General features: G+C 40.5%; 3 protein-coding genes across 3 annotated transcripts; 1 reads left to right on the top strand and 2 right to left on the bottom strand.

Annotated features, from left to right (window-relative positions):
• Nucleotides 1-294: 294 nt before the first annotated feature.
• LOC113163246 (PCI domain-containing protein 2) lies at nucleotides 295-4,907 on the top strand. Its single transcript, XM_026361695.1, has 15 exons — nucleotides 295-395; nucleotides 1,005-1,058; nucleotides 1,190-1,279; nucleotides 1,383-1,456; nucleotides 1,660-1,725; nucleotides 1,836-1,877; nucleotides 1,996-2,050; nucleotides 2,502-2,605; nucleotides 2,726-2,801; nucleotides 3,404-3,545; nucleotides 3,734-3,834; nucleotides 4,098-4,171; nucleotides 4,256-4,381; nucleotides 4,485-4,608; nucleotides 4,708-4,907. The coding sequence occupies exons 2-15, from the start codon at nucleotides 1,023-1,025 to the stop codon at nucleotides 4,795-4,797; spliced, it is 1,200 nt and encodes a 399-aa protein (XP_026217480.1). The 5' UTR covers nucleotides 295-395; nucleotides 1,005-1,022; the 3' UTR covers nucleotides 4,798-4,907.
• An 88-nt stretch (nucleotides 4,908-4,995) lies between these two features.
• On the bottom strand, nucleotides 4,996-9,419 carry LOC113163251 (vitamin K-dependent protein Z-like). Its single transcript, XM_026361702.1, is given in 10 exon segments — nucleotides 4,996-5,744; nucleotides 5,747-6,042; nucleotides 6,129-6,267; nucleotides 6,428-6,507; nucleotides 6,578-6,709; nucleotides 7,282-7,452; nucleotides 7,904-7,928; nucleotides 8,084-8,247; nucleotides 9,028-9,148; nucleotides 9,414-9,419. Coding segments are annotated over 9 exon segments (1,611 nt in total). The 5' UTR covers nucleotides 9,122-9,148; nucleotides 9,414-9,419; the 3' UTR covers nucleotides 4,996-5,234.
• Nucleotides 9,420-10,333: 914 nt separating this feature from the next.
• On the bottom strand, nucleotides 10,334-11,352 carry LOC113163249 (venom prothrombin activator vestarin-D2-like). The gene has a single exon (XM_026361700.1). The coding sequence runs from the start codon at nucleotides 11,208-11,210 to the stop codon at nucleotides 10,794-10,796; it is 417 nt and encodes a 138-aa protein (XP_026217485.1). The 5' UTR covers nucleotides 11,211-11,352; the 3' UTR covers nucleotides 10,334-10,793.
• Nucleotides 11,353-11,397: the final 45 nt, after the last annotated feature.

Below are 11,397 nucleotides of genomic sequence, written 5' to 3'. Positions count from 1 at the left end.
TTGTAAAGCGCCAAATCACAACAGAAGTCATCTCAAGGGACTTTACAGTGTTTAAGGTTTCAGAACAATTTAATTTATTTATTATTTCATTGTTCTCGCGACACCTCTATATAAATACAGATTTGTATATGTATTAACACGGGGTTGTAAATTGTTTTGCATTTTTGTTTTTCGATACTCAAACATTTTGATAATGTAAATGCCACATGCCGAGATAACTTTATTTTGAAATATGTTACATCTTATTATGAAATACCAACGGAAGCTGACCTTACTGACCCGGAAGTTGTTTACAGTCGCGCCGCGAACGTTGTGCATCACTTGAAAACAGTCCGGGTTGTTTTTGAATGAACTGAGTGTGGACCAATATTTTCCCGATAAAAGTGAATTTAAAGGTAAAAGTTTCTGTTGAGTTTTCATCTTTTTTTACATCTGATTGTTTTCAGTTTAAAGCCTGAAAACAGCGATTTAAAACGAGTTTTAACCTGAATTAGGTGAATTTATATCATGAATTAGCTTACTAGCTATTGCTAGTTAGATTACAGCGATTTCTTAAAATGAGTTTGTTACTTTAAACCTTTCGTGTTTTGTGTGCTCTGATACTGACAAAGTGCTTCATATATTATAGTATTTAAATTTAGTTGAACGGTGTGTTTATTAGATAACGGCACTGTTGTGTAAGTTTGATCTACTTTAACTTCTTGACTGTCTTATTTCTTGCTTTGTCCTGGTTTTGTTCATATTCATGTCACAATATTTACATGTAACACGAGAAACCTGCAGACATGATTGTACCAGTACTCTGAAATCATTTCTTTTTAGAAGCTGAAATCTGTAAATATGTGGCTTTTTTAACTGAATGACCGAAGTGATTATTTGATTATTTGATTCTGTCCTCTTGCTAAGTTAATTTTGGTCGGCTGTTCAGTTCTTTGTCTTGTTGTTGTGGCTCTAACTATTGTCTCTGTTGTGGAGACTAACATGAGTTAGTTACCTGTTTTCAGGTGGAAGTCAGGACAGTCATGGCTCACATCACTATCAACCAGTATCTGCAGCAGGTAACATCTCACTGCTGAACATAACATTAAATGTTCCTATTAAAATAGTGTTTTTCTGCCATGTGAATATAATATAATATAATATAAGATAATATAATATAATATAATAGATTCACACACTGACCCTGCAGGTTAACGAGGCCATCGAAAACCACGAGGGTTCGTTCTGTGCTGAGCTGCTCTCCTTCAAACACCCACACGTCGCCAACCCTCGACTCCAGGTGAGGCTCCATTCACTCAGGCACACACACCGAGCTTAGTTGTACAACAATATAACATTGTGTGCGCGCGTGCCTGTGTGTGTGTGTGTGTATGTGTGCTCAGCTGTCCAGTCCAGAAGAAAAGTGTCAGCAGGTTCTGGAGCCGCCATACGATGAGATGGTTGCAGCTCATCTCAGGTAGGATGGTGAACACGAATCTAAATTTTAAATCTGATATATCACTGTAAATATACCTGAGCAAACTTCAAACCATTCACTTTGGATTTCAATTTTTAGCACTAAAGTTGAAGAAACCTTGAAATGTTTTGACCAGTTGCTCTAAGTTAACACAAAGCTGCAGTTACCTGTTGAATTAAAATATCGTGCTGTGTGTGTTACAGGTGTACCCACGCTGTGGCCAATCACGACTTTGTTGAAGCCTACAAGTTCCAGACGCTTGTCGTCCAATATCCTTCATAATGAAAATACAACACACTGTAAACTGTAAAGAGCATCTTCGTTCATCATTCAATCTTCAGCTGTAATAATCAGTCAGTTTCACTCCTTGACCTTTCACGTCGTTCTTGAGGGCATTTCAGTCTCATAAAGAGGAGAACTGGTGAGTACAGACAGAACATAGTTAAAGGGGCAGTCTGATGGGAAAGGTTGCTGAAACTCATGGAAACATGCTGTCAGTGAACACAGCTTCACTCATTACTGTTGGTTTGTGGTTACAGGGCTCTGCCGGTGATGTTCGCTGTCACTCTGGATCTCAGGATATTTGCCAACAATGTAAGAATCGTCTGTCAAACTTTTAATGAACTGAATTTTCAAATGTATTTAAAAAAAAAAAAAGGAAAAAAAAGAAGTGCTTTAAATTTTACATTATTAAACGTTTTCTAAAAAAGAGCAAAAACTGGATTTGTAAACATAAAACGTCAAAACAAAGTTAACCATTTTCCACATAGTAAAGTTAAAACTTCTTTTGTAAAGAATTAAGACCAATCTGTGGTCATTTTGTTTTGTTTTTTCCTTAAACTGATCAGCTGCAATTTGCTCGATCTATTGATTAAAACCGATCAATAATAAATTGTCAATAGTAGTTTGACAACAACATTAGCTCAAGGTTCATTTACTGTAGGAATTTTTTCAAGAGCATTTGTTCACTGATGAAGACCTTTGGATGTGGTTGAATGCTCTGGACAAGGCAAATACATGGAAGCAAGTCTTTGTATTTTTTCAGGCAGAGCAGCAGCTGCTGAAGAAAGGTAAAGGTCAACCGGGGGAGATGCTGGAGAAGGCAGCAGAGCAGCTGATGAGCTGCTTCAGAGTGTGTGCCAGCGACAAGTCAGTACACACACACACTCAGTATACACTGAATATTAATATATTCTGTATACACACATATACATTTGTAGTAGTGTTACAGAACATTAAGATCTGTATGTTGACGTTTTAACTTTGCAGCCGTGCTGGGACCGAAGACTCTAAGAAATGGGGGATGATGTTTCTCAGCAACCAGCTCTTCAAGATCTACTTTAAGGTCTGAACTCTGGAACTTGTCACTGATTCAAACATGAGTGTTACTGTCAAAATAATGTTAACGTTGCTGAACCTAGACCTGACCAACTGCAGCAACCCCAGATCATAGCACTGCCCCCACAGACTTGTACAGTAGGCACTAGACATGATGGGAGCATCACTTCACCCTCCTCTCTTCTTACCCTGATGCTCCGTCACTCTGGAACAGGGTCAATCTGGACTCATCAGACCACATGACCTTCTTCCATTGTACAGTTCTTAACCCAGTTTTAGTAGTTTCATCATCTCCTCAGATGTTTTCTTTGATTAATGTCAATAATTTGACTCTTCTCAAACAGATTAACATCTTTTCCACAACCACAGGATGTGTCTTCAGAAATAAGAAGCTACTCACTGCATCAGTTTGGGTTCAATAACTAGGTGGCAGCTGAACAATAATCATCCATGCAGTAATTATCCAGTGGGAGGCTCTTACCTGTTAATTAGTTAAATTCAGGTGTTGACTGTTTTTAGGATGGGCAGTATGTTGAGAGCGGTGACACTGTTCATCAGTACATATGAGAACACTTATTAATGATTTTATTTTTTAAATAAATGACTTAGATCAACAAGCTGCACCTGTGTAAGCCTCTGATCAGAGCCATCGACAGCTCCAACCTGAAGAACGACTACAGCCAAGCTCAGAAAGTCACCTACAAATACTACGTGGGCCGGAAGGCCATGTTCGACAGCGACTTCAAACCAGGTAACTCCATTGTAACATTACTGTGGTACTTTTTACTAATACTACTGTCTGTTTATGTAGTACTATTTACTAATACATATATAATGTAGTTCCTGTCATCTTTCTTACAAGTGTCATGGATAAATAGCTTTTATACACATCAAGAGACTAAATATGATAAATGTTGCTTTAAATTTTTATCTCTGTAGCCGAGGAGTTTCTGTCTTATGCCTTCGACCACTGTCATCGCTCAAGTCAGAAGAACAAGAGGATGATTCTCATCTACCTGCTTCCTGTGAAGATGCTGCTGGTTAGAAACTCGACTCAGCTCAAGTTGGATCAGTTTAGATCCAAGATAACATGTTAAAACTAGTTTGGATCCCAAATAGATGCATTAAAATCACTTCACATCAGGTCCTGATTATTTGTACTAAAATCTGTGTTAGATCAAATTTCTATCTAGTCTGAAAAACGCCCCCGTTTTACATCCGGTTTCTAAGTTGATGTGTTCCAGAAGTGCCACGTGGCTCCCAGTGCCCCCAGTATGACTGCAAGTTGTTGCTGGTCTTTCAGGGTCACATGCCGACTCATCAGCTCCTGAGGAAATATGACCTAATGCAGTTTGCCGATGTCACCAAAGCTGTGAGGTAAGCAGGATGTTCGAGCACAAACACAGGAAGTGACATCATGCTGTCAGGTGATCTCACAGGTGAACCGTCTGTTTTTATCAGTGAGGGAAACCTGCTGCTGCTGAACGAGGCTCTGTCCAAACACGAGACCTTCTTCATCCGCTGTGGGATCTTCCTCATCCTGGAGAAGCTCAAGATCATCACCTACAGGAACCTCTTCAAGAAAGTGTGAGTTCACTGCACAGCAGCGCCTCCCACTGGACCCCGTCACCATTACAGCCACAAAACAGAAGCCTCCTCATCACTGACCCCCGCTGACTTCTCTCTGCAGGTATCTGTTGCTGCGGACTCACCAGCTGCCTCTGGACGCCTTCCTGGTGGCTCTGAGGATGATGCAGGTGGAGGACGTCGACATTGATGAGGTGCAGTGCATCCTGGCCAATCTCATCTACATGGTGAGGAGAAAAAATGCAAAACCCAAAACAGACCTGCAGTTCAGTAGAGGAAGTCAACAAACACTCAGCTCTTCTTCTGTCTTTTCTGCTTCCTGTCAGAGTCACATCAAAGGTTACATCTCCCATCAGCACCAGAAGCTCGTGGTCAGTAAACAGAACCCTTTCCCACCTCTCTCCTCCGTCTCCTAGACTCTGGGTGTGATGGTCCACAGGTCTCCCCGCAAACTTTTCCCATTCAATTAATCCAGTTTTTATTTTGTATTGTAAAAGGTTGTTGAATAAACAGATGCTGGTTTGTACAGTATAGTTATTTGTTCTGCCGTCAGGTGCCTATAAGACACATTAATCCCACACTTTCACACATTAAAGTTTTTTTATTCAGCACTCGAATTATACAAACAAATTGGATCAGTGTATTTCTACTACACATGTCCAGCAGTCTTAAAGACAAAGAAGATGTGAGACATTCTCTGTTCAAACTACATTTTACACTTTCACTCCCCAAAGTTTTGGAGCAGAACATAATGTAGAGATACTGATGCTGCTTACATGCGTTGACATGCTGGTGGTTGTATGGTTAAATATCTTTAGGCTGAACAGTCAACCAGCCGTCAACTGGCGACTTGTTAGTAATGCTCAGGATATTCGCTGATTTGGGGGGTCATGTGATCCTCGGCCACCTCCACCCTTGGTTTGATCCAGCTCAGGTAGCGGGACAGTTTGGTGAACACCAGCCCGCTGCCATCGCAGCCTCCAGAAGACGAGATCATCAGGCCAGTGAGATATGCCGTCCCCTGCTCCACAGTGGCCACGGGCGCCCCTGCTAAGACCCCATCACATGGCCTGCTGCCATCTTCTGAGGGCTCCTGAATGCTGCTGTTGTGGTTTTCTGCTCCGTTTGGCGTCCCTTGGGCTCCAATTTGACTGGTCTTGTTCTCCATATGTTCATCCATCATCTTCCATCTCTTGGCTCCATTGTGATTCCCTGAAGATCCCCTCAGTCTGTGAACTCTGTGATGATCCCTCCTATGGGCTTCATTTCGGTTCTTTAAAGGTCGGTGTGATCTGTCTTGAGCCCCCTTTTGGTTCCCTGTCAGTCCATCGGGGTTCCCCTGGGTTTCTTGCTTCATCATGCAGACATTTTGTTGCTAAGTGGATGCGAGACGTTCAGCTGGCTGCGACACTCCTCCAGTGTCATGTAGACCAGGTCCTGGTCTTGTCCCTCGTTTTGTTGCTCGACTATCCCCGTCCTCCCAGAATGCATCAGGATATTTTCACTGAAGTCCCTGGTAGGCAGGCAGAGATGGATAAGCGTGGGGCCCATGACCAGGGGGGCGGCCAACTCAAGGAGGGCGAGATCATATTCGTGATGAGACGTACGGAAACGATCGTGAACATACAGGGCCTGTACGGGAATGACGCTGTTGTGGTTGCCTAGGAGACGAGAGACGATGCTTAATAATACTCTGCCACAGTTATTAACTGTAATTTATAGTATGTCTGTTAATGACGATTCGTACTGGCAACCACGAAGAAGTTGGAGGGTCGGAGGTCAGGTTCTGAGTCCAGGAGGAGGCAGTGAGCAGCGGTCAGGATGGAGCGTCGACCCAGCACTACCCCACCACACAACTCCACCCCTTTACTGCTCAGCAGGGACACCTGGAGACAGAAAACGAGCGCACAGCAGGAGCTCCAGTGAACAGTGCAGCTGAGGTTTTGGACAGAACGACGTGACTTAAAGAAGTAAAGTTTATTCTGAGAGGCGTTCACCGTCTGAGGAGCAGGAGTGTCGTACTAGCTGAACTTAATGAGCTCTCACCTGCCAGGGACAGTTTCCATTGTGACACATTGACGCCGAGCTGTTGAACTTGTCAGGAAGTCTTCCACATGGAAACTCCACTGCAGACACAAAGTCTTCATTAATTCACAGAACTGATTCACCAAATGTGTTAAGTAAGTAGAATCAGACCTTCTGGCAAACAACTGCGTTTGTCGCTCTGTAGTTTGAATCCCGCCAAGCAGGAGCAGGTGAATGAGTAATAGGACGCCGTGCACAGTTGCTGGCACGCTGCCGGACCCTCAGTTGGACACTTCTTCATCTCTGAAACAGACAGAAATATGTTAAAAGATGACGACTAAATAATGACAGATGATTAGAAAATGTGTTGTAGAAGTGCAGTGAAAGAAATCCAGTACTTTAGTAAATGTACTTTAGTGAATGTACTTTAGTGAATGTACTTTAGTAATTGTACTTTAGTAATTGTACTTTAGTAAATGTACTTTAGTGAATGTACTTTAGTGAATGTACTTTAGTAATTGTACTTTAGTAATTGTACTTTAGTAATTGTACTTTAGTGAATGTACTTTAGTGAATGTACTTTAGTAATTGTACTTTAGTAATTGTACTTTAGTGAATGTACTTTAGTGAATGTACTTTAGTAATTGTACTTTAGTAATTGTACTTTAGTAATTGTACTTTAGTGAATGTACTTTAGTAATTGTACTTTAGTAATTGTACTTTAGTAAATGTACTTTAGTAATTGTACTTTAGTAATTGTACTTTAGTAAATGTACTTTAGTGAATGTACTTTAGTGAATGTACTTTAACGACCCCGTAAACCTGTGGGTTAGGTATCACCTGGACACAGCATTAGGTTTAGATGCAGCTCTGACCTGGTACGATGATTTGTGATGCTGACGATGGCCGACTTTCTATATTTTTCACCCCTCCCAGTTCACAGACTGACCCAAAATAGGGGGCGCTGCAGGAGCAGTGGAACCCCCCCACCATGTCAGTGCAGTTCCCCCCGTGGAAGCAGGGATTGGGCTGACACTGGTCCCCATCTGTTCCAGTAGAAAGGAAGATACCAAAAACTAAATGCTCCACACAAAAGGATCATTTTGTCCATGTAGTGAACATTTTAGTCATTTATGAGCATTTCATAACCTAATATTTATTTTAAGTAGTATTTAAAATGATTTTTTACCAGTAGCTCAATAATGAAGATTCCAGTTGATGACATTTTATATTAGTTTCAGTATATTTTATACATTACAGTATATACAGGTATTTACAAAAATGATAAATGTGTTATTTAGAGAAAAGAAAGATGTTGATCACACATATTAATTAATATTCAAGCTTGTTAAAGGCGTTCCATCTCATATAGTTATTATCTTCTTAAACTGATCATTCATTACTATTTAGGTCCTGTTCACGTCTCATTGATTAACTGATGAATTCATTGATTGACTCATTGGTTGGAGTTGGAAGTTGACACCAAAGAAATCTCACCGATGTAAACTGTCCAGAAGTCGATCTGTAGACGACAAACACAAATTAAAAAACAACCAGTTTTCTGCTTCTGCTAAAGAGCGATTTTTAGTGTAAATGACAAATTCAACCTGTTCCTAAAGAAACTGAATAATTTGTCATCAAACCCAAATGTAGTCTGTGTGATTATTTGTGTCAGACCGTCTTCTTCGTGTCCTCAAAGTACTCTCGAGCCTCCTCGAAGTTGCACCGCTCCTCGTAACACTCTCTCTCCAGGTTCCCCTGAAGGAGCTCCTCCAGGAGGAACGTGTTTGCCCGTTTGGACCTCAGGAGCACGTTATGAGCCTGTGGAGCCTGACGAAACACTGACAACGACAGCTACATGTCAATATACTTATGACAGCACATTTCTGGTAAGTTATGATTTAGTATGTGTCATAAATGATCATGACTTGGTTCTTTAATGTCATAATGATGACAAGCCAGTGAGTGTTGCTCATTCTAATTAGAATAATAGAACTATCTGATATTTGTCATTTGATTATTACATTTATCATAAGAGATATAGTCGTGATTATGACACTGCACCTTACTACTTCAGTCATTGTAATCTAGTATTTCTGACATACTGAGTCTTGATTATTGCTCTTTAAACTAATTTAGTAAATATAATACTGCTTTACTAGGACATGACTATCTGATATAATACATAGTTTATCATAATAATAGTGGCATTATCTTACTATTACTTTATGACCTATGTGATATGGCATGCTGTGATATTACAGCTGTTCTCGTGGCAGTGATGTGATATTTGTCATAATTTAGCTTTAGTTCAGTCATGATTACCTTGTTGTAGATATGGTTTACTGAGTCACAGTAATGACATTAGGTAATAATCAAAAACAAACTTATCATTATACCTAAAATGTATTGAATCCAGTGTAAAGTAACAACGAGTGACACAAACACAGGAAAATACAACACATTTCTATTTAACGTGGAACATTACAGACCAAACTGTTTCCCAATCGTTATATCTGGAGTTTTTCAAGTGAGATAATCAAATGTATCTGGCTGTTCCACAATGAGCACAAAAACTATTCTAACTATCAATGTAAACACTAGCGTGTCGGAGATCTTACCTTGTCTCTGGCTGTGGGCCTGAAGGAAACAGGCGAGCAGGTAAAGATATAGAACCGACGCTCGACAACAAGCTGACATGATGCTGACCGCCATGACACTGACTTCACTGCAATCACACACCTACACAAACACACACAAACTGATGAGTTGTAACTGATTGACTTTACTGGAAACATGACGGGACGCTTCCTTAAATCTAAATTCTTGTCATATTTCTTCCGGCTGTCTGTTTGACTGATTGTAACATTATCAAAAGTCTCTATGTCTCTATGTCACTGTTGACCAGCAGAACTTCAGTAGAAATGTGGTCCAAAATCCAAATGTCAAGTCAGTTACTTGCACACATTTTAAGGAATGTTTTCTTTTAAAATTCTCAGATTGTCACCTGGGCTCATCGATCTGTTTCTTTAAAGAGTTAACAGAAGCTGTGTTTTCGTAGACCGTCTGTTGGTGCAGTGAGACTCTGGCCTGTGCTCCCAGTCTTCAAACAAAACAGGCTCCAAGTCCAACCTCTGAAAGCTCAGTAGTTTTGTTTGTTTGACATAAAGAAGGAATTTTTGTCATTAAACTAACACTTTAAAATAATGGAGATATTTTAGGATCTACATTCAATAATATAAGATGAACATGGTGCTATGGGGTGAGATTGTTCTGAAAGCAGCCCTTAGTTCAGGCTCTAGGGGCCTAAAAGCCATAAAGCTCACAAAAGTCCATCATGACCCATGATTTTCATGAGCAATAATTCAGTTTCTGGGAAATTGAATACCGTGATCCTTTTAGTTGCCAAAAAACATATGTTATCAAAGGAGCCATCAGTAGAACAAAGCTTACTTTAGTTATGATTGCAAATTGAAAATATTATTTTGTAGTACAAAAAGTCCATAATTGGCTTTTTATTGTCATATTTTAGGAGAAGTGTGTACAAATCATAAAAAATGCATTTAAAGTGTTTGTAGTGAATTTTTGCACTGATGCAGCTTTTAAAGCAATAGCTTTGAGTAATATGCACCATAATTCAGAACGCTTTCTAAAAACATAGCAATAGTATGATTATAGCTTATAGCATTGATTATATCACACAAAATAAAACTTAGTTTCAATCACACAAAAACTTCATGCATCAGTCTGTTGCAGTGGTATTTCTTTATTTGCTTAGAATTGTGTTTAAAAACTCATTTTTGGCACTGACTGATTTTAAAAAAGCATCAAAACAGACATGGTTTGTTTACATTAATTTTACATGTTGTTCTGTTTTTATTGACTCTGCTCTAAATTCTGAAGAGAAAACAAACAGGCTGGTTTAAATGTCCTATGTCATTTTTTGGTACATTTCGTTAAATCAGTGGCGGATAAGGCTGATGATATGTCAGAATGTTCTGTGGCCAGAAAAACAATTATTGCAGCTGTTAAACACACAGAAAATGTAAAGCACCCAGAACGAAACCCTGGGGAACCTCTGAAGAGTAATTACTGACACTGATGAGCCTCAATGTGGAAGTAGGCAGTGGTTTGCTAATACAGTCAGGACATAATGTGTACAGCAATGTTATTTTCTGCTAGTTCAGCTGGTTCCAAGAGGCTAAAAATGAATTAATGCAAATTTCTGAATTTATGTAGCCTCTTAAAAATGAGGACGAATGTCTAACTTTCTGTCTCTGGCTGAAATGTGATTGTTCAGAAGTCTCAAACACAAAACGGATGATTACATGAGAGCCACTAGTCCAGAGAGCCCAGTGGACTCTTTCTGGAATCTTTTGAGCTCTCTTCACAGATACAGCCTCCTGATGGGGCTGTGGTGCCTCTTCACCCGCTTGCCACTCTTCTCTTTAGGCATTAGCTGCTCAATGCCGTTTTGGATCCAGTTGATGTACTTTGAAACCTGGGTGTAGACGCCGTATTTGCCTCTGCGTGCACAGCCTTCGCCCCAGCTCACAATTCCAGTAATAAAATAGGTGCCACTGTAGCGTGTGACGTGTGGTCCGCCACTGTCACCTTGGCAGGCGTCCTTTGGTGCTGAGTGATAGCCAGCACAAAACATGCGCGTTGAAATGCGCAGCTGGGTGGATTCCATGCAGGTGAGTCGATCCACATAGGGCATGGCCAGGCGCTGCAAGATGGCGGAGGTCTGCCGCCCCTCACCGAGACGTCCAAAACCACTGACTATGCCTTCGGGCTGCTGCATCAGGACCTAGCAGAGGAGGTAAGAAAGTTACCTAACAAGGTTAAACATGGGGAAAACACCTACCTGGCTCACAATCATGGTATATTTGTCAGATTGGTAGGTGGATTTTGTTACTTAGACAGAGCCAGGTTTGGGTTTTGCCCTTGTTCCTGTTCCTCCTGGTCTTTATGCTACACCAAGCTCACAA

The sequence above is a fragment of the Anabas testudineus genome, chromosome 2 (assembly GCF_900324465.2).
Source record: "Anabas testudineus chromosome 2, fAnaTes1.2, whole genome shotgun sequence".
NCBI classification, from domain to species: domain Eukaryota; kingdom Metazoa; phylum Chordata; class Actinopteri; order Anabantiformes; family Anabantidae; genus Anabas; species Anabas testudineus.
The sequence above is the reverse complement of the archived record's forward strand: the minus strand, read 5'-3'. Positions and strand labels throughout refer to the sequence as shown.